This window comes from Rana temporaria, chromosome 9 (genome assembly GCF_905171775.1).
Source record: "Rana temporaria chromosome 9, aRanTem1.1, whole genome shotgun sequence".
Lineage (NCBI taxonomy): Eukaryota > Metazoa > Chordata > Amphibia > Anura > Ranidae > Rana > Rana temporaria.
The window spans coordinates 41,576,140-41,600,155 of record NC_053497.1 but is presented as its reverse complement, the minus strand read 5'-3'; the positions used below and the strand labels follow the sequence as shown (position 1 = coordinate 41,600,155).

The 24,016-nt window shown below is 43.4% G+C and overlaps 1 protein-coding gene across 1 annotated transcript in view; it reads left to right on the top strand.

The window, feature by feature from the left end:
* EHD2 (EH domain containing 2) overlaps positions 1–22,476 on the top strand; it is a 68,918-nt gene extending 46,442 nt beyond the window's left edge. The window contains exons 4-5 of the mRNA XM_040323274.1: positions 14,714–14,878; positions 20,395–22,476. Coding sequence (XP_040179208.1) covers positions 14,714–14,878; positions 20,395–20,931 — 702 coding nt within the window. The 3' untranslated portion in view covers positions 20,932–22,476. The remainder of the gene's footprint in view (positions 1–14,713; positions 14,879–20,394) is intronic.
* The last annotated feature ends 1,540 nt before the right edge of the window (positions 22,477–24,016 follow it).

Genomic DNA, 24,016 nt, shown 5'->3' with positions numbered 1-24,016 from the left:
CGGCGTAGAATATGTAAATCAGTAGATACGCCTATTCACGAACGTACGCCCGGCCGCCGCAGTACATTTACGTCGTTTACGTAACGCATTACAGGCCTAAAGTTATTCCATCAAATAGATGGAATAGTAAATGTTAAGTATGGCCGCCGTTCCCGCGTCGAAATTCGAAATTTTTACGTCGTCCGTGAATAGGGATTTACGTAGTTTACGTCCACGTCAAAATCAATAGGCCGGTGCGACGGACGTAGCCGCAATGCACACTGGGAAATGTAGGCGCATGGCGCATGCGCAGTTGAAAAAAAACGTCAATCACGTCGGGTCAAGCCTCATTATCATAAAACATGCCCCCTTAGACAAATTTGAATTAGGCACCCTTACGCCCGCCTGCTTTAGGCTACGCCGCCGTAACTTAGCAGGCAAGTACATTGTGAATCATGTACTTGCCTCGCTTAACTTACGGCGGCGTAGCCTAAATGCCTTAAACTACGCTGCCTTAAAGTTGCGGCCATCTATGTGAATCTAGCTACAAGGGTGCAATTAACCGGTTATCAATCCTCCAGTACTCTCCTTCCAGTCTTTACCCATACTTTAACAAAAGTCTCTATTCTTATTCAGTCTACGCTTTCTCTGCTCCTCTATTGTTTAATTTTCCATTAGGCTTATCTCCACCTGGACTCTGTGTATGTTTACATATTGCATGATTTATTTGGAATATTGTTTGTAAATGGTTGCAGAAGCCCCCGTGGAGTTGGCCTTACTTTGGAGAGTAACAATTATTTAGTCTTGTTATGTTGGTAGAGGGGTGGAAGAACATTGTAGGTACACGTCTTTCTGATTACATTGGGAAGCTGAGCGATGGCTCCAGAGACAGCCTGGAAACATTAGGACCTCCTTATCTCTTCCTGTCACCTTCTAACGTGTCCCCCTGCTTTGTCCTGTTAATGAGAGTGAAGCATGGGATTTCCTTACCAAGAGGAGGGAGGTGTATATAATCCTGGTGCACGGACATCTGTGAAAATACTTCACTTTGGACCCGAATGTAAAAGCTCACCACTGCCTTTTACAGTCACTGTGCATGAAGTAATACCATAGTTATTTCCTATTCTTTACAGACAAATGCACAAATATGGCACAAAAACTAGCATTGAATTAGAACATATTAATAGAGATGTGCTGAAATCATCTCGGCTATAATTCTTTCAGGGTAGGACAGGGTGGCTCTTGTTTGGCGGCTGTGTACATTAATGTCTTTCTCCTTTTATATTTTACATTCCTTTTTCCAAATTGCATATATGAGGACCACGTGTTGCACTATTAGTGCAATCCACCCAAGTGACAATTTAAAAAAAAAATAAAAAAAATTACAAAACAGATACTTATTTTTTTTTGCCTGAAATTCTTTTCACTCCAGTGTTGGACACACAATCGATGTGTTGATCATGTGGTGTCCATGAAAGGGGAGGATCAAAGTTTAGAGAACCTGCTAAGTCTGCCTAAATGTCACTTGGCCAGATTCAAGTAGGGCGGCGTAACTTTGTGCGGGCGTATCGTATCTAATTTACATTACGCCGCTGCAACTTTGATGGGCAAGTGCAGTATTCACAAAGCACTTGCTCCGTAAGTTGCAGCGGCGTAGCGTAAATTGGCCGGCGTAAGCCCGCCTAATTGAAATGTGGAAGAGGTAGGCGTGTTTTATTTAAATTAATCGTGACCCCACGTAAGTGACGCTTCGAACGAACGACGCATGCGCCGTCCGTGGACGTATCCCAGTGTGCATGTTCTAAATTACGCCGCAAAAACTCAATGCTATCGACGTGAACGTAATTTACATCCAGCCCCATTCACGGACAACTTACGCAAACGACGTAAAACGTGAAAAATTTGACGCTGTTCCGACATCCATACTTAACATTGGCTGCGCCATCTTTTTGGTGGTTTATCTTTACGCTTCAAAACGCCTTACGTAAACGGCGTATCTTTACTGCGACGGGCGTACGTTCGTGAATAGGCGTATGATTTACATATTCTAGGCGTAAATCAGCATACACGCCCCTAGCGGCCAGCGTAAATAGACAGCTAAGATGCGACGGCGTAGGAGACTTACGCCGGTTGTATCTTAGCAACATTTAAGCGTATCTCAGTTTGAGAATACGCTTAAATGTAGGACGGCGCGGATTCATACTTACGACGGCGTATCTACTGATACGCCCGTCGTAAGTTTCATGAATTTGGCTAATTTTTTCTAACTACTTTGGCAGTTCTAATGCTTGTCATAGACAACAAATGACAGGTAGGCGTACAGATGTCGATATTGCTACTGAAAGATTTCTTCATCACCTATTCATGAAGGTTTTTTTTATGCTTTTAGAGATGGGAGGTCAAACACAGGAGGACACACTTGTTGCCAGTTTAATTTTGCAGCCCCAGCAAAATTGAACATCATAAATCCCTCTTCCCTCAGCTCTGTAAGCCAGGTATCTGAAAAAGCTGCAAAAATGTTTTTGGAAACATCTCTTTCTAATCTAGTCGTAAGCAAATACTTCAAATTCCATTATTTTATTTTTTTATTTTTTTTAGTATTCATTGGCACCAAGAAAGATTAATGCTGAATTCTGAAATTGTCAGCAAGAAAACAAAAAGAAATTAAAGCGGGGGTTCACCCTAAAAAAAAAATATTTTTTTCTCACATGCCATCCAGCATACTAGCGCGAGCTACAGTATGCCTTTATTTAATTTTTTTTGCGCCATACTCACTGTTTAATCCCGTAGTTAAGTTTCAGACTAGTAGGCGTTTCTATGCAGAGGGGAACATGATTGACGGCCGGCTATGGCGCGCCACGCTTCCCGGAAATAGCCGAAATAGGACTTGGCTCTTCACGGCGCCTGCGCAGTCAGCTCCTAGTCTGTGCGCAGGCGCCGTGAAGAGCCGAGTCCTACTCAGGAAGCGTGACGCGCCATAGCTGGCCGTCAATCATTGTCCCCTCTGCATAGGAACGTCCACTTAACTTAACTTAACTACGGGATTAAACAGTGAGTACGGCGCAAAAATAAATAAAGGCATACTGTAGCTCACGCTAGTATGCTGGATTTCATGGTATAAACTTGCTTTTTAGGGTGAACCACCGCTTTAAATAAGTAATGTGTTTGATTATTATTGGCAACATCGCAGGTATGCAGCTGCCATATCCATAACAAGATGACCATAAGGATGCAGGCCCTCCTATAATGTTAATACCAAGCCGTATTTTGTGAATGGTTCATAGAGTACACAGCTAATTGATACTATCGAGACCCACAGGAGCTGTCCTGTCTGGGCTAAAGTATAGATCTTAATTCACAGTGCAGCGATCGGTGCCATACACCTGAGAAGAGGTAACATTTACTTAGACACCAGAAATGATGAGGCATTGTAAAACTCTGACATTCACAGACATGACCAGGCATGATGGGAATTGTAGGGCCGTAGTTTGGAGACCTCCTGGTCTAACGCAACCTTCTTTTGCCGATAAACGTCTCCTTTTTTTTTTCCTGCCAATAGAGACTATGGGGCTGATTTGTGGAAACTTGTTTATTGCTGACATCAGATGCAGTTGGATAAATGAAAAACGCATTCTCGGGGGCAGATCCACGTACATCGGCGCATATTTGCATCGGGCGTAGCGTATCTAAGATACACTACGCCGCCGTAACTTACTTTTTTCTTTGTATCCTCAAAGAAAGTGCGCCGTAAGTTACGGCGGCGTAGTGTATCTTTGGCGGCGTAGGGGCGCGCGATTCAAATGGATGTGATGGGGGGCGTGTTTTATGTAAATACGCGAACGACTTACGCAAACAACGTAAAAAATTAAAAATTCGAGGCGGGAACGACAGCCATACTTAACATTGAGTACGCCTCATATAGCAGGGGTAACTATACGCCGGAAAAAGCCGGACGCAAACGACGTAAAAAAATGCGCCGGCCGGACGTAGGTTTGTGGATCGCTGTATCTAGCTAATTTGCATACTCGACGCGGATTTCGACGGATACGCCACCTAGCGCCCAGCGGAAAAATGCACCTAAGATCCGATGGCGTACTAAGACGTACGCTTGTCAGATCGATCACAGATGCAGTCGTATCTTGTTTTGTAGATACAAAACAAAGATACGACGCGGGAACTTTGAAATTACGCGGCGTATCAATAGATACGCCGGCGTAATTCTTCTGTGGATCTGGCCCTCAGTATGTATTGTAGAAAAAATGATTTCTTTTGCTCCATTCCTGATAAATCAGTCACATAAACGCGGCTTACCCTAATGTCTAGTACACATGGGTCTAATATTTGGTGACATCGGCTGGTTCAATAAAAAACAGCCAACTTTCGGCCGTGTGTATGAGAGCCGAGCGAACAGAAGTTGGCTGTTTGGTCAGGCAAGCATGCTGGAAAACCAGTAGCCAACCCGCTCCTGATCAGAGCTTCCAGCCAGTGGCTGTATTACTTACCTCAGATTGATGCCCCTGCAGCAGTCCACATCTCCGGCCGCCGACATTTTTCCCGGTGCTTACTTCCGGGGTGTTCTGCCGGGGGGGGGGGGGGGGGATTGCCCTGTCAGAAAACAAAAACTCAGCAGGAGAGATTGCTGTACTAACATTGGATTATTAGTACACCTTCTCCAATCAGAGCTGTTCATTTTTTTTTCGTTCAACCCCCATGGGGTGAACGAAAAAAATAACTATTCGTGTGTACCAGGCTTTCGCGTGGATGGGTTGCATGAACAGAGGGCTGGAGAATGAAGTGCAATTAGATGTTCCCACGATATCTGCTGCTGTGAACTTTTGTTCCTTTGAACTTATCGCACTTCTGCTGTAAATTCTTGTATTTTTTAGTTATGATATGTTGACCCTCGTACTTGAAGTATTTATATCTCATACATGTTTAGAGGTTCAGGATATTTAATCTATTTGTGTTAGACACATTTTGTCTTGAAGTTCAAGGAAAGATCCTTAAAGTTTGTGTTTGGGGTCTTATACAGGTCATAGGATTGTGCGTGACTTAAAGTGCAGGAAAGAAATGCAAAATTTATGACTTAAGTTTTGTGCAGTACAAAAAAGGACAAGACGCACAGCAATAAATCAGAGCAGGGAAGCTCTCTGAGTTCCCTACATAATATGGGATGTACCTCAAAGTTGTGACGCTTCCTTACTTGAAGAAGTACTTTGTTAATGGCCTGGATTCATACTACAGCGCTTTATATTTCATTATTGTTTATTAAAGAAAAGAAATCCAAAAAAGGACAAGATAGTCAGTATACATAGGCCAATCTTCAAACATTTACAATTTCCAACTTCCAACAAAAGGTAATTCTATTCAACACACAGTATCAATACCTTGTACAAAAAAAAAACCCTATAGGAACCTGAATATAGTCACAAGATCAAACGAAAGTGGGGTAAGGATCAAGGAGAAATACCAAGCAAGACATAACATGGAATCTTTAGCCTTAAGATTCTTAGGGATTTGTTAAACAAGGTTCCAAAACGACCTAGTATAAATTGAAAACAAATAGATTCAAGTACAAATAGGGGGGAGAGAGAGAGAGGGAAAGAAAGAGGAAATAAAATAAAAAATAAAAATAAAAGTAAAAGAGGGTCAGCCCAGAGCTCATTGGGGAACCGAAATATAATGGAACTACTACAGCGCTTTAAATTGCGGGCAGATCTGCCGTGACTCTGCCCGAGATCTGACAGCGCCGAGGTGTAAATGACAAAACGCGGGATTCGCATTCGAGATGCCATTCATTGAAATTACACTTCAAAGCATGCTGCGGGTCTGCCGCGCCAATAAATCGTTCTGCAATTGCAGCAACCCGCATTGCAGGACGCATGTCGCCCAAAAGTAGTTCCTTAACTATTTTTGGGCAACATGCATCCCGCGATGCTGGTTGCCATGGTTGCAGCGAGCGAAAATCGCAGCAGACCTGCACGGCGATGTGAGGTATCCAGAGCTCCCAACTTCCCCTGATTTCGAGGGACTGTCCCTGATTTGGAGCAATGTCCCTCTGTCCCTTATTCCTCCTCCATTTGTCCCTAAATTTTGGTCTGAACTATATAGATGTATATAAAATTCACTTTTTATCTATCAAAGTGTTTCCCAGTGCTAAACCTTCTTATTTTGAAATTGCTGCATTTGTAAATTCCAAAAGCCAATATAAAGGAACAGTAGTGATAAAAAAAGCACTTGTGGGTTTAACCAATCTTGTTTTTTTTGTAAAATTCTCCTTTTAAGGGGGCGTGGCAAGGGGTGTGTCCTATGCCTGCATACTTTTGCTGATAGGTGTCCCTCATGCCCATCTCAAAAAGTTGGGAGGTATGAGTATCATTCAAATGAATGGCATCTCGAATGCGAATCCCGCGTTTTGTCAGTCACACCTCGACGCTGCAGATCTGTGGCAAATCTGCCTGCCATTCAAAACGCTGTAGTGTGAATGCAGCCTAAAGGACATCTCCAATGTAAAAGACAGCACACAGTTGAAATGCATACTGTCAATCTGGAACAATAAGGGACTGTTTCAGTTGCCAAGAGATTTGTAAAGTAAAGTGTGCATACTCATATGATCCACCCATCCCTGCTGTGCTATGTGTGTGTGAGCACAACAACTATGTACAGACTCAACTTTTAGGCCCCTTTCAGACGGACGGCTGTTTTGCCGCAGTTAAAAGCACTACAAATGTTTTGTGAAATTCAAGGCTCCAGGCACTGTGATTAGCTGCATTTGCACATTGCGATTACATGCGTTTACGTGCGTTTAACTGCGGCTGCGTTTAGCTGCGGTATTCATTTCCATAGCAACAATTATTATTTTTTTTGTTTTTGTTTGGGTCCCTTGAATTCTAAAACGCTGCTATCCGCAGTTGACAAAAAAGACTGCGATTACCTGCGGTTATGTGCATATAGCTGCGCTACATCGCAGCTGGACGCATTCAATTCTATTTTTTCTATTCGCACCAAACCGCATGTAACGTAATCGCACGCAAACGCTGTGTGTGAATGGGGCCATAGCAAAACATTGTGTGCTTTTAGCTGCGGTAGAAAAATTGAAAATCCGCAGCTAAAAGCACCATTCTATCCGTCCGTCTGAAAGGGGCCTTACACACTCTGTGCCACTGCACTGCCCCGATTATTATTATTATTTTTTTTAAACTTTTACAAAACATCACCACGCTGACAATGCCTAGCCTGAGCTCTCTCCCTTTCTAAAGGAGCATTAGGAACCCCCTCCCTGCAATGCCCACTAAGTTACACAGCAGGCAGATGCAGTCTACTTTATCCACTGCAGGGGACGCTCAACTGCAGCTCCATTGCAGAGAGAAAGGAAGTCAGGAGGAACATGGTTCTTCTATGGTTTCCTGGGCCACTGGGGAAGCTATCCGGTTGGGTGTTCTGGTGGCCATCTTGAGTCAGGCAGAGCCTATTTAAAACCTGGCTCCCGAGCTTGGCGCACATTTCATGTGGGGGTGGTGTAGGGACAGGTCATCCATCTGTTAGGGACAGTGAATAGCAGTAGGGAGAGGTTCCAGATGAGTAGGGAAAGGAAAGTGGCACGCCATCCTTCCTGCAAGCCTCCCCAATTGGGCACAGACCAGCCAGGCCACATTCTACCCCTCAAGACAGATGCTGTCGGAACATCTGAGATCTGCTCTTCTGCACATAGATGTTACATTCTGTGAGTGGTTCCCATCAGGTGCAATTCCGCCTGGCTTGTTATTAACTTTAAAGGGGTTGTAAAGGTACAATTTTTATTTTTAATTTCCTAAATAGCTTCCTTTACTTTTAGTACAATTCTCCTTCACTTACCTCATCCTTCGATTTTACTTTTAAATGTCCTTATTTCTTCTGAGAAGTCCTCACTTTCTGTTCTTCTGTCTGTAACTACACACAGTAATGCAAGGCTTTCTCCCTGGTATGGAGTGTGGTGCTCGCCCCCTCCCTTGGACTACAGGAGAGTCAGGACGCTCACTAACACACATCTCCTTTCTCTATCTGCAACGTAGAGAGTGTCTTGACTCTCCTGTAGTCCAAATGAGGGGGCGAGCAGGACACTCCACACCAGGGAGAAAGCCTTGCATTACTATGTGGAGTTATAGACAGAAGAACAGGAAGTGAGGATTTCTCAGAAGAAATAAGGACATTTAAAAGCAAAATGGAAGGATGAGGTAAGTGAAGGAGGACTGCACTAAGGTAAAGGAAGCTATTTAGGGAAAAAAAATTGTACCTTTACAACCCCTACAAGTTCTATTTCTGCAACTGGAATCTGTGTGTTTACTGCCACCACACCACACACTCCCAATGTAAGCCTAGTTTCAGCTCTGTATGCATGTGGCAACTTGCTGGAACCCTACTTTTAGTAAAGTTGTCCCTTAAAGGGGAGGTTCACCCTAAAAACGACTTTCGAGTATTACATTGGCCCCCCACATTACAATACAATTATGCCTATTATGTTTTTTTTTTATGCTGTACATACCTTGGTACAGCTAATTCACCCGTGGCTTCCGGGTTGCGAGTCCCGCGGGAGTGGGCGTTCCTAACATGCTGGTGATTGACGTGATGACAAAAAACGAGCTCCCCCCGTCGCGTAAGCTGCTTCACGATTGGCGAAAGGAGCCGAACGGCGAGTCGGCGCTATACTGCGCACCGCCGTTCGGCTCCTTTCGGCAATCGTAACGCAGCTTATGCGACGGGGGGGAGCTCGTTTTTGGTCATCACCAGCATGTTAGGAACGCCCACTCCCGCAGGACTCTCAACCTGGAAGCCACGGGTGAATTGGCTGTACCAAGGTATGTACAGCATAAAAAAAAAACATAATAGGCATAATTGTATTGTAATGTGGGGGACCAATGTAATAATAGAAAGTAGTTTTTAGGGTGAACCTCCCCTTTAAAGCTTCCCCTCCATTTTTCACACATAGTAAAAAATACATACTTTTAGCCCCACTTAGGAGATATTCACTGTATGGCCCTGTCTAGTGCTGCACAACTTTTCTAGAGAAAATGTCCCAGCCTGGCCCTGTCCTTACTGCCCATATGATGCGGCCTAATTCATACCTATGGCTGGTCTGTCCCCATCTGGAGTAAGCGTAGGAACATTTTTTTCAAGGCTGTGCAGTGCCAAACAAAACGATACAGTGAACATCTTCTGAGCAGGAGGAGAAACAAGAGGGAATACTTTAAAAACACAATGTTGCTAAAAGTTAACTTGTGCTTTAATAAAAGGGAGCGTCTTTAAATATGCCCGAAAAAAAAAAAATTGAAGCTGTCAATAATGTTTTAGGAAACCAGAATGGTTTTGAAGAAATGGCAGCACATACGCCCATATGAAGTACAATCTCTGAGAAAACAGTAGAAGGGAATAGTGCATGTTATATGGGAGATAAATATCATGCAGAACTGGTAGTGGCTGGGGAGAGTGCTATCTTATCTTGGATCTGATGGTTCCTGTCAAATCTGAAAGAGAGAAGTGTGTCTGTGTCACTAATGGTGTCAGTCCCAAAGGAAGCTCGGAGCTTTTCGGTCATCCTGTCCCCTTGAAGTGTTAGATGTCCCACGCTCCCTCCCTCTTGGCCTTCCTACCATTCTCTTTATTAATATTACGGTCTTTGGTACTCACTGCCAACTCAAGAGAATGCTTCAGGCTTCCTTAGCAGGAAGAGCACAGGATGCTGACAGACGGACAGTGACGTGGACAGAGAAGAGACACTACAAGTGCTAGCCACACAGTTTATTCTTTAGCTTGTCTGTGCCAAGTGTTATGTCTTTCCATGAAAAGAATAAAGACAACAAACGGTGAGGTGGGAGGCAACTGCAATGATAAAGACCTTCATGGCTAATTAGGTTGCAACCTCCTACAAACAGGTTCCTCCACCATCTAATACAGTGGTCTCCAAACTGCAGCCCGGGGGCCGGTTGTGGCCCCTTGCTCACTTTTGTCCTGCCCTTAGGGCAATATTCCTTGCACTGATACCGACCACCGCGATGTGAGCACCCCGAGGCCGATCTGTCCATCAGATGGAGTGCCCAAGCCACCATTCTACCTAAGGGAAACCCGACAGTGGAGTCGTTTCCTACTGCGCATGCCCGAGTCTTGTGAATGGCCCTGTCATCTTCTGGGACACACACAAGTCCCAGAAGACAACGGGGGAGCTCCGTTGAATAGGAAGACAGCATAGCAACAGGGGTTTCTGGTAAATAAATTTAATTAAAAAATTGCATCATTTGCTGCTCCTCCTCTGCTTTCCAATCAGTAAGCTGGGGCTAGAAAGAGGACACTACTTTTTTCTTTAACTGTAAGTAGTGTCATCCACCTGGCTATATGGCAGGGCTGTGTAAACCACAGGAATAGATGGGGGGGGGGGGGGGGCAATACAAATCCTATGGCAGTAAAACAGCTCTATATGTATTTATGTATTTAGTGGATTGCTTAGAGTTTTGCTTTCAATTGTTGAGCTGCTGCTGAACCCTAAATCTGTCCTCCATCTTGTCTTTCTGTTCACGTGTATGCAATTAATCTGTGTTCTAGGGTGAAGACTTAAAGGGGTGGTTCACCCTAAAAACTAATTTTTTCTTATTACACTGGCCCCCCACATTACAATACGATTAAGCCTATTATCTTTTTTTTGATGCTGTACATACCTTCGTACAGCTATTCACCCGTGGCTTCGGGGTTGCGTGTCCCGCGGGAGTGGTCGTTCCTAACATGTCTGTGATTGACGTTTTGACCAAAACGGCGAGTCGGCGCTATACTGCGCATCGCCGTTCGGCTCCTTTCGCCAACCGTGACGCGGCTTACGCGACGGGGGGGAGCTCGTTTTTGGTCAAAACGTCAATCACAGACATGTTAGGAACGCCCACTCCCGCGGGACACGCAACCCCGAAGCCACGGGTGAATAACTGTACGAAGGTATGTACAGCATCAAAAAAAAGATAATAGGCTTAATCGTATTGTAATGTGGGGGGCCAGTGTAATAAGAAAAAGTAGTTTTTAGGGTGAACCTCCCCTTTAAAGGGGTTGTAAAGGGAAAAAAAATTCCCCTAAATAGCTTCCTTTACCTTAGTGCAGTCCTCCTTCACTTGCCTCATCCTTCCATTTTGCTTTTAAATGTCCTTATTTCTTCTGAGAAATCCTCACTTTCTGTTCTTCTGTCTGTAACTCCACACAGTAATGCAAGGCTTTCTCCCTGGTGTGGAGAAAACCTCTTGAGGGGGAGGGGGCGAGCAGGCAAGTCAGGACACTCTCTACTTTGCAGATAGAGAAACGAGCTGTGTGTTAGTCGGCGTCCTGACACTCCTGCTCGAGCCCCCCCCCTTAAGAGGCTTTCTCCACACCAGGGAGAAAGCCTCGCATTACTGTGTGGAGTTACAGACAGAAGAACAGGAAGTGAGCATCTCAGAAGAAATAAGGACATTTAAAAGCAAAATGGAAGGATGAGGTAAGTGAAGGAGGACTGCACTAAGGTAAAGGAAGCTATTTAGGGAAAAAAAATGTTTTCCTTTACAACCCCTTTAAGTGACCATGTAGACGGTTCGAATCTCAGCCGGTGCAGCAGGAATCGGCTGAGATGCAAACCATGTATGGGCAGGCTGAATGTACCCAAGTTGATTGATCGCTTTACATGTAATTATCGCTAGCAGCTGGGATTCCCCCATTAACAATTTCTGTGTTGATGGGGGAATCAAGCTAATTTCTTTCTTGTAACCCGTGGTTGCAGGAAAGAAATTTGCTTCATTTATGGCGTGACCTGAAAGTTATACTTAAAGGGATTGTAAAAAGGTTCCTTTAAGCTAGTGCATTGTTGGTTCACTTACCTTTTTTCCTTCGATTTCCCTTCTAAAAATTGTTTTTCTTTGTCTGAATTTCTGACTTCCTGTTCCTCCTCAGTAAGCTATTCTGGCTGACTAACCCCCAGCCAGAACGGCTCGGATGATGGGGGCAAGCTTACTGAGGAGAAACAGGAAGTGAGAAATTCAAACAATGGAAAAAAAAAACATTTAGAAGGAAAAGTGTAAGTAAACCAACAATGCACTAGCTTAAAGGAACCTAGTGAGAAAATAAAAAAACAAACCTTTACAACCCCTTTAAAGAGCAATTTCAGGGATTAAAGCGGAGGTTCACCCTAAAAAACAAGTTTCTACCATGCCATGCAGCATACTAGCGTGAGCTACAGTATGCCTTTATTTTTTTATTTTTTTGTGCCGTACTCACAGTTTAATCGCTTAGTTACGTTTCAGACTCCCCGCGGGGAATGGGCGTTCCTATGCAGAGGGAACATGATTGACGGCCGGCTATGGCGCGTCACGCTTCCCGAAAATAGCCGGAGTAGGACTTGGCTCTTCACGGCGCTATACGGCGCCTGCGCACAGACTCCTGTGCTGACTGCGCAGGCGCCGTGAAGAGCCAAGTCCTATTTCGGCTATTTTCGGGAAGCGTGACGCGCCATAGCCGGCCGTCAATCACGTTCCCTCTGCATAGGAACGCCTACTTCCCGTGGGGAGTCTGAAACTTAACTAAGCGATTAAACTGAGTACGGCGCAAAAAAATAAAATAAAGGCATACTGTAGCTCACGCTAGTATGCTGCATGGCATGGTAGAACAAAACATTTTTTTTTTTTTTACGGTGAACCCCCGCTTTAAGTAAAGTCGATCAATTAACTATTATTGATATCTAGGAAACGCTGCAACTGCTCTAAAGTTACATAATTCAATCAGCCTGATTTTTTTGTAATTTAATGCTAGATTTCACATCGGTTTGGATGGGTCTGTTACCTATGCGTTCTGTATAAAACTTTCCCTCCTCCTTGATGACTTGCCAATCAGATTCAAACTTCCAAAGCAAATTTGAATCTGTTTACTAACTGAAGAACTTCATGGTGTTGACGCTTTGATGCATACGATTTTCGTATACGATATTGTCACCGGCCACTTTATTAGGTACACCTTGCTAGTACCGGGTTGGACCTCCTTTTTCCTTCAGAACTGCCTTCATTCTTCATGGCATAGATTCAACAAGGTGTTAAAAACACTCCTCAGAGATTTTGGTCCATAGTGACATGATAGCATCACATAGTTGCTGCAGATTTGTTGGCTGCACATCCATGATGTGAATCTCCCGTTCTGCCACATCCCAAAAGTGTTCCATTGGATGAGATCTGGTGACTGTGGAGGCCATTGGAGTACAGTGACCTCATTGTCATGTTCAAGAAACCAATGGTGAGATGATTTGGGCTTTGTTGCATGGTGCATTATTCTGCTGGAAGGAGCCATCAGCAGATGGGGACACTGGAGTCATAAAGGGATGGACATGATCAGCAACAATACTCAGGTGGGCCGTGGGGTTTAAACGATGCTTAATAGGTACTAAGGGGCCCAAAGTGTGCCAAGAATATATCCCCCACACCATTACACCACCAGCCTGAACCGTTGATACAAGACAGGATGGATCCGTGCTTTCATGTTCTGCACGCCAAATTCTAACCCGACCATCTGAATGTCGCAGGTGAAATCAAGACTCATCAGACCAGGCAACGTTGTTTCCAATCTTCTATTTCAAGGCTGGATGTGTTGTGCGTTCAGAGATAGTATTCTGCATACCATTGGTTATTTGAGTTACTGTTGCCTTTCTATCATATCCAACCAGTCTGCCCATTTCTCTCTGACCTCAACAAGGCATTTTCGTCCACACCAATACTGCTCACTGGAGATTTTCTCTTTTTCTGGCCATTCTCTGTAAATACTAGAGATGGTAGTGCTTGCAAATCCCAGTAGATCAGCAGTTTTTGAAATACTTAGACCAGCCCGTCTGACACCAACAACCATGCCATGTTCAAAGTCACTTAAAGAGGAAGTAAAGGCACAAAAATAACCCTGCAAGACAAAGGCAGAATGAGCTAGTATGCATAGCATACTAGCTCATTATGGAATACTCCCCTCCAATTGAAGCCCCTGTAGCTGTCCTCGTACACCACTCGGGTGGCCGACATCTTTCCCGGGGGTAACTTCTGGGAATCGCGGCTCCGGCGCTGTGATTGGCCGGAGCCGCAATGACCTCAGTCCCGTGCTCGGGAGCCGCCAGTCACGGCCTTCCTTTGGAACGGTACGATCGCCGTTGCTAAAGTGCGCCTGCACTGATGTCTATGGCGCATCTACTAAAGTGGTTGGTGAGTGTATAACAGACAGCAAGGATTCTGCAATGTTTAGGAATACTTCTACCTCTCCTTAAACACAGGTGGGCAAAGGGGGTTACCAAAACCTTGGCTATTAGAGTCACAATGTTCTGCAACAGTACAACGTTACAGTGTCCCTTGGTGTTTCTCAAACAAGAAATCAGTACTGGAGTCCACTCTGTAAGTGAAGGTCCCTTTGAAATCTGACTGCATTGTGTGCGATAAAAGTGAATTCACTGAACTTTCTTTGAGTGGAGATTATATATATATATATATATATATATATATATATATATATATATATATATATATATATATAAATAAATAAATAAATATATATATATATATATATATATATATATATATATATATATATATATATATATATATATATATATATATATATATAATATATATATATATAAATAATAAATTGTTATTAGTAGCTGTTTGCATAGAAGAAAGTCTTGGGCTGTCGTCTGTCAATTTAATGGTTAATGAGATTTTTGTGCTTATTACAGGTTCACGCTTATATTATCAGCTACTTGAAAAGGGAAATGCCATCTGTCTTTCGCAAAGGAAACAAGAAGAAGCAGCTAATTGCAGAGTTACCTGTCATTTATGCCAAAATACAGCTAGAACATCACATCTCCCCAGGAGATTTCCCAGACTGTGCCAAAATGCAGGTAAGTTCATGCAGACTCTGTGGTGTATTTAAGAAAGAAGAATTGCCTAGCTACTCATCCAGGAAAACTGCCACTACATTTGTTCTCTGAGAATGGGGCAAAATTGAAAGTTTTCAGGTTATTTCCTTGACAGGTTGAATGTTATTCATTTATAATATATAGTGCAGTTCAAGAAAATACTGAATTATGAATGAATGAATGAATGAATGACTTGTATAGCGCAACTCATGCGAACTGAATCGCCTCTGGGCGCTTTTTCCAGCCAGAGTCTGCTTGGCTGGTGCGGTCATTTTACCCCGTAGGATCGTGACACGCTTGGGACACACAGTCATACACACATATATACTGGGCCAATTTGGACAAGATCCAATTTACCTACCAGCATGTCTTCGGAGTGTGAGAGGAAACCGGAGTACCCGGAGGAAACCCACGCATGCACAGGGAGAACATGCAAACTCCAGGCAGATGGTGTGGTGGTCGGGTCCACTAGACAGCGCTGAGGATTAAAGGAAATAAATATTGATCCTCGGTTCCATCTAGTGGCCATAATGCAATGTTTTCCCAAACTACCCTTATAAGAATTAGGGGCCAGATTCAGCAAAAACTGCGGCGGCGTAACGTATCGTCTTTACGTTACACCGCCGCAAGTTTTCAGCGCAAGTGCCTGATTCACCAAGCACTTGCGTGTAAACTTACGGCGGTGTATCGTAAAGACGTTCGGCGCAAGCCCGCCTAATTCAAATGGGGCGTGTACCATTTAAATTAGGCGCGCTCCCGCGACGAACGTTCTGCGCATGCTCCGTTTGGAAATTTCCCACCGTGCTTTGCGCGAAATTACGGCGCGGGAACGACGGCCATACTTTAACATGGCTGGTCTAAAGTTAAGGCATGAAAAAGCAGCCTTAACTTTGCGACGGGAAAAAAACGACTTGCGACGACGTAACGCACGCGAGTACCTTCGTGGATCGCCGTAAAAGCTCATTTGCATATGAGAAAACTACGCAAACTCCACCCAGCGGCGGCCAAAGTATTGCAGCCTAAGATCCGACAAAGTCAATTACACCTGTCGGATCTTAGGGCTATCTATGCGTAACTGATTCTATGAATCAGCCGCATAGATACGACGGCGTATCAGGAGATACGCCGTTGTATCTCTTCTGTGAATCTGGCCCTAGGAGAACATTTTGGTTTTGCCTCATTCTCCCTGAACAATTATACCAGCAGTAATTTTTTTTATTATAAATACACCCCTTAGCTTACTGTTTTGGTTACAGATAAATTCTAAATGCTATTTTCAATTATATTGCTAATATTAGGTGCGGGGAGGAGGGTGTGCAAAGGAAATGTGTGGTGGCGACGGATTTTCTTTATCAGATCCTCTGTTTGTTTTAATAAAGCACTGACAGTGAGTGTATACCGATAGCCATAAATAGCAGCCACCCCATGATACCATGCCGTATCTCAGGAGTAGTTCCATTTATTCTTGTGCAAGGTGCTCTGAAAAATCTATTTGGTCCTTTACAATCACTACTCACAACTATAAATAGAATGCCCACATCTCTGACTTCACTTATTTCCCAGCAAACTGAACTGTGCCTGAACCTGTTCAGCTGGCTAACCACCAGCAATAGGAAAGCTCACAGTGCTGGTATTAACGACACCCTGTCAGTAGGATACTCATTTCAACAACAACCTTCCTAGAAAATTATATGTGCATTTAATATATTTTAGGTATGATATTTACCCTGACAGGGAAACACAAACTCGTGGCGTTTCAGTAACTTTTTGACTGCTGAAGCCAAATTGAAAAAGTAGATACATTTATCATGCACACCTACATGAATAGCTGCATGCACGGAGAGCAACACAATACAGAGCATTGGATTCAAATTTGCTCTGCCTAGCTGGGGCACCCAATACAATTTATATCTCCTAGGGTGAGTGAAAAGCTAATTTTATATTTACTTTGAGGTTTCGTCCTTGTTTCCATGACAGAGGAAAATGGAGAGTGCAAAACTTGGTGCAGCTCTATATGGAAACCAATCAGCTTCCAGGATTTTTTCAAAAGCTTAAAGTGGAGTTCCACCCAAAAATGGAACTCCCGCTTATTTCCCCCGCCCCTCCTCTCCGGTGACACAATTGGCACCTTTGGAGGGGTAGGGGGACAGGATACCTGTCTGATATCCTATTCCCACTTCCGGGAGCCACAGCCGCGGATATTGACGTCACTGTGAGGCTCCGTCCTCCTCCCCCCGTTGCTGGGACAGTAGGAGAGAGGAACGGAGCCTCGTGCATGTGCAGTAGGGTTCTCAGCATGAAGAAAAAAAAATCCCCCATTAGGACCATTGGGCGGAAGTGACGTTTGCCGTCGCTTCCATCATCCAATGGTATGGAGCTGAGCGGGGGCCATCTTTCCCTCATGTGGCATCCAGCCTCACAGGGGAAAGGACGCGATAGTCTCTGCCGCTACCGACTGCTCCGGTAAGTGACAGAAACGGTGGGAGGGGGCCCCCGATTAAAGTGATCTCGCAGTAGAGACCAGCAGACTCACAGCTGTCATTCAAGTGATACAATGTAGTATTTTCCTTTTGTTAAAAAGGAATTAACCAGGCCGCGCTCTTATAAATATATATGAAAAAATGAAGAATATTTAAAACTGTGTGTGTGTGTATATAATTTATATATATATATATATATATATATATATACATACATACATACATACATACATATACACACACACACACACACACACACCTGCAAAGGAAAATGAAAAGTCCAAAATAAATATTCCAGGAAAAGTGCCCAGCTTCCTCTTTTACACACCGCACTCACCAGAAATATGTGGCCTCCTTTCTCAAGAAGGTCACACTACGCCTGTGTTGTTTCTAACTGGTAATCTCCTACGAATGGCTGTTGGGATCTCACTCAGCTTATTCCTCAATCTACTATGATATCCCGTAGACATGGACGACGGTACACCACAGTATACTTAATAGCGAGACTATGTTAATCTCACTAGCAAAAGACAAACAGTAAAGGAGCCTCTCCTAGTGTAGCAATTCACATTTTAATGAGAAATATGTAAACTTGCACTTACATTATTTAACCACTTGCAGAGCGTATAACTTAAATATACGAAGGCAAAGTATCATGGCTGCGCCGGATCACGTACTAGGTACTTAAGGGTCTGGGGCGCGCACAAGCATGACCACCGGCAGCCCGCTCCCACTGTTATTATACAGTTGGGCGGGAACAGCAAACTCAATGTCCGCCGGCACCCGCTGATCATTCAGTACAGAGGGAGAACAATGATCTGCCTGTGTAAACAAGGCAGATCACCATTTTATCAGTACAGAAGGCATGGATCCTGTCTCTCTGCAAAGCAGGGGCATCAATCCATGCCTTCCTCCTCTACATTAAGAAAATGTAGTGCCAGTGTCATTAGTACAGTGATGGAGCATATATATATATATTTTAGCACCGATCACTGTATTAGTGTCACTGGTTCCCAAAAAGTGTCAGTTAACGTCCACTTTGACTGCCACAATATTGCAGTCCCACTGATCGCCACCATTACTATTAAAAAAAAAAAAAAATTCCCATAGTTTGTAGATGCTATAACTTTTGCACAAACCAATCAATTTAGGGCCCTTTTACAAGTACGGATCCCGTGAGGATCCGTACCTTTTATCATCCACTTGCTCAGCAGGGATCGCTCCGTTGATCCCCGCTGAGTCGGCAGATGATAGGGTGCAGGGACCGCTCTATCAGATCTCCACTCTCCTCTATGGGGGGATCGGATGAACACTGACCACTGTCCATGTTCATTTGATCCAATCTGCATGGAAAAATAGGATTTTCCTCCGTCTGCAGAAACGGACCATAGCAGGGACCGATGAGATCGGATGTCAGCGGATGTTCATCCACAATCCTATAGGGATACATTTATGTCCGTATTTCCTCCGAAAACGGATGGATGAAATACGGACATACGGTCCGCACGTCTGAAAGGGCCCTTACTGTTAGGGCTCTTTCACACGGGACCGATCTGTGATGATCCGCCCTATGAACCTCCGCTTGCTCAGCGGGAATCGCTCCGCTGATCCCCGTTGAGCCGGCGGATGACAGGGTGGTCCCCGCACACTGTGCAGGGACCGCCCTGTCAGATCTCCGCTCTCCCTCCCCTATTGGGGGATTGGATGAACACGGACCGTCTGTCCGTGTTCACCCAATCCGATCCGCAGCCGGATGAAAAAATAGGGTTTTCCTCCGTCTGCAGAATCGGAGGATTGCGTACAAGGATGAGTTTGAATGTCAGCGGATGTTCATCCGCTGACACCCGCAATCTCATAGGGTTCAATGTATATCCCTTTTTCATCCATAAACGGATGGATGAAAAAGCGGACATACGGTCCGCCTGGGTGAAAGAGCCCTTATTTTGTTTACCAAAAATATATATCTGAAGTATCGTATCGCAAAAAATGGCCTGGTCACGAAGGGAGTAAATCTTCTGGAGGGCAAGTGGTTAAAAAATGCTCAGGCATATAAAACTATAAAATGGAAACCGGAAGTGCAGCTTTGCGCTCCATCTGCATTCCAAAGGCAGGAAGTGACGTGTCCCAGAAGTCCTGCCCCTTTCACTTTTCCTGAACTATTTATTATGGACTTTTAATTTGACTTTTGCAATTGTGTGTGTGTGTGTGTGTATGTATGTAATACTTCCCGACCTGTTCAGTAATCAAAAAATAATTTTTTTATCTTGTCGGCGATCTTGTGGCAGTTTCCATCTTAGCTGTGGGTATGTGAAGCCCAGTTGATTTCTCTTCCTGCTTTTCCTGAGAGAGGTGCATAATGGGTAACCAGCATGCACCTCTCGATCTCGCGCATGCACTGTTAAACGGCGCTCGTAGCACCGATACACAGTAATGCCCACAGACTCCTGCGAAATGATGACAAAAATTTCCCAGGAGGCCAGGCGAGTCAGGAAGAGGAGTAGGACCACCGCGGAATAGGAAGTAAGCAGATTAGGAAGTCTGACTTGTAACAGGGTCTTTGAGGCAAGTTAAAACTATTTTTTTTTAGCCAATTTTTTTTTTTTTTTTTACATTAAAAAGGAAGCTAATAATGCAAAATGTATTTTTAGGGTGGACCTCCGCTTTAAGCGGTTGCAGATTATTAGCTTGAGTATTTCTCTTTGCTCTTTCATAAGTGGTTATGTATGGTGGTGAGAGGAGGGATATAGGACCTTGGCCAGCACAGACCATAATTAGACACTCCTATAAGTGTATAGAAAATGAATACAGAATCCCAACGGACAATAATTGCTTGTTTGCAAACAAGATGCCTTAACACAGAAAGCAATAATAGAGTTCAAAAAGAGGTAATTCTGTTTTTTTAAATGTTGCTTTTATGATTGTCAGCCTGGGAGTAGGGTAAAAACATATGTGCTGTTTTAACAGGCCTGTAATAGGTATTCATTTTCTTTTATTCACATTTTTCAAATCATTTAACAGGAGCAGCTAATGATTCATGACTTCACAAAATTTCATTCCTTGAAGCTAAATATGATTGGAATTTTGGATGAGATGCTTACAGTTGACATTGCAAAACTCATGCCACTGCTGAAGCAGGAAGACTTGGATACCACTGACAATATGGTACAAGGAGGAGCCTTTGAGGGAACCCACATGGGTCCCTTCATTGAAGGCTTCTTGGATGGCGTCTTTGAAGGCCTTGACCATGAAGACTGGGTAGTTACGAAAGACAAGCCTAAATATGATGAAATCTTCTTCAACTTGGCACCCACTGATGGCAAATTAACTGGCACCAAAGCCAAAAACTGGATGATAACCACCAAGTTGCCCAATTCTGTACTAGGTAAGATATGGAAGCTCTCTGACGTTGATCGCGATGGCATGCTGGATGATGAAGAGTTTGCCTTAGCAAGCCACTTAATCGAAGTCAAATTGGATGGGCATGGCCTTCCCCCAGAATTACCTAGACACCTGATCCCACCATCCAAGAGGAGACAGAAAGGTTCTGCTGAATAATTCCATCAAGTCATGTTTTCTTGCTCCTAATTTTTTTTTTCTTCAAACCTTCCATCATTGACAGTGATAAACCTAACCTTTTACGTGCTCACAAATGTAATGTCTGTCGCCAGGGCAGGTTGACAGGAACATTGTTACTAACACAAGCAAATTCTCTTCAAATACACTGTGTCTGCCTGAATAATACAATAAACTGCACCCTATTCAACTTCAGAAGCCCAGAACACTGTCATCAACTGGCAAGAATAGTATAATAGTGAAGACATCAAAGAGACATTCCACCAATGTCCCATTAAGGCTCCTCAATAACATAAAGAACCCTTGTATATCACTTCATATAGACCACTTGTAACATTACTTGCAATGTTCTGCACATCTTTTTGTCCTGTATTGTTTGATATATCCAGTGTTCCATAACCCACGCTAGAAAATAACCATTGCTGTTTATATCTTTTGCTTTTCTCACTGAATGAAAGTTAAGCTGCAGGTCACCTTTTGTGCCTTTTATTGCTTTCATATAAAATTTATATATACTGTATGTATACATGATTGCTAAGTAATACAACAGGGAAAGCTGTGGCCAAGAAGAGAATGAATGTAACTGAAAGAGTATTTTTTAATGCAAAAAAAAAATGATTGGAGAAAGATACATTGGAAGAGAAATATTTCAAAAGGTTCAAATAGATATGCATAAAACGTATGTATGTATTTTCTCCTCGTCTGACGCATTTTGATATTAGATTTTACAAACCAACATCTACCAGTTTCTTTAGCCGTTATCCCATTTTCTGTGATCAGTACCCGAGGGTCCAACTTCACTGATAGATGTTTTTATTTTTATTGACGTCACAGAGAATACAGTGGAAGACAGATTCTATGGCTGAGGGGTAAAACTATTATGAATTATGAGTAGGGAGATTTCTTGCATGGGCTCCAAAAAGTAGTCCGAACATTTAGTTCATCGATACTTTCTTATAAGAAATACATTTCAGGTAGACGGCCTATTGAAGTTTAGCTCCTCCCAGTTTGAGTTTTGAATAGTCATGATCACCTCTACCTTCTAATACCTCTGGAAGACTCCAATGGCAAGATTATCCTGTAGTTGTTTGTGCCTCCGTCTCTCCCTACAAGGGAATAAGGAAGCAATCGCCCACTCAAAGCTGGAGATCTAGAATTTTTTTCCTCCGAGGCATGCCTACAGCCATTGAGCACAACTGCAAATTCTGGTGAGAACGTCTCACCAACGAAGTCCTGGTGACACAAGAAGTCTGCAAGTGATTCAACATCCAAGTACAGTTTTGGGTGGCGATAGATTTATTTATTTTTGTAAATGGAGGTATAGGAGCAGGAAAGTCTTTGCAAGATCTAATTTCTCCTGAATCATGTCCTCAATCCAATTCTAACATGCACATGTGACTACTATATAATACTGGTGCTTATAAATAAAGTACACCCACTATTGGATATTAATATATGACAAGCGCAAATGTATTTCTGAGCTAAACAGTAAGTCTGAATTATAAATAAAAAGTGTTTATTATTAAACATTCCTCTCGAAGGTTATTTGTTCTACTACTTTGCTGATGATTGTCATCATGTTTGACAAAGCAAATACTTTTGTATCGGAATTCCAAAAATAGGTTCACACTGATTCAAAACAAATAAATTGTAGCAACAGTCCAACATCCGAGTGTGACTTCTGACAGAAGTACAAGAACAGATCTGTCTTGGAGCTTCAAGCATCCATAATTCCACTAAAACACCAGTGCTCTCCACCACGTGACCATGCAATCTGCTCACCTCCACAGTTTGACCCCTTACCTAAATAAGCGCTTTTTCGTCCTCTCCCAGAGCTGATGCATGGAAAGGAACAGGTCCCTAGTTGACACTCACATATGACTTAAACGCACATAAGATATGCAAGGTAAGTAAACCGAGGGCTCGGGGGTGCAAGGTGTTTTTTCACCTTTAATGCATGTGATGCATTAAGGTGCATTAAGGTGGAAAAAAAACCACAAAGCTTTACAACCCCTTGAAAGGGAAATCCTAATAAAACACCCCACGCTTCATAAATGCTGGTTGCCTATAGGGTGTTGAACCAAGGCAGTGGTTCTTACCCCATTCACCTCTAATGTGCACCTTGGCAATGTACAGAACAGATCTTACTCCTCCATATCCCAAGTACTAGGGGTTGCAGGGGTGTGGAAAATTTAGTCAATAACCTGTTACTAAGAACTCAAAAAGACAGTTGAAAAAAAAAGACAAATATTTGGCTTTGAAAACCCTTATACGGGTCTTTTGCTGTAAAAGCTGCACTCAAAAACCAAGCAGAGGGCAACAGACAAGTAACCAGTATTGCCCATGGGCTTTGTGCAGTTGATCTTTTTCTCATTACGGACTTGCTATGCCTTTTGCTGCACAGTGTCTCTGTATGGAGGCAGCCATCTTGATTGAGAAGAAGGTCCTTGATTCCGAATTGAAGAGCTGCCCCTCCTTTGACTGGTAAGAGTACTTTCAACAAGCAGTAAAAAAGGTGGATAAAGAACAGATCCACAGGAGGAATGAAGCAGAAGCAGGTAGGTCCTTGCACTGCGGGTTTTCAGGTACAGCTTTACTTCATCCCTAACTATTCAAGACAAAAAGGTATATCTGTGTAGCCAAGTCCTGGGGCTCTCTAGGCCCAATAGTGACCTCCAGAGGTAGGGACAGCTGACATCCTTCTGTGTAGAGTGGGTTACGAGGCATGGTGTGTGTAACGAGGGTGGATTGATGGGCACCAGACACTTCTTGAATGCAAAGAGATTTATTGTCTCTTAAACAGAACTGTGGGGGAGAGAGTTGGGGCCAGGACAACCTTAAGTAGATGCAATGTTAATTGACAGCCACCGAGACTTCTATAGGCAGACAGCTATGCAGGGAAAGGTATCTAGCCAGACACCACATCTGCATGAGTAGGAACAATGTCTCCTATGGCAACAGTCTTGTAACAGTTTCTAACAAAGGTTGCAATGAACTCACTTCTTCTACAATCTCCTATTGTAGAACTTCACTCCACCGAGCTCTCAGTCTTTCACTAGTCTTACCG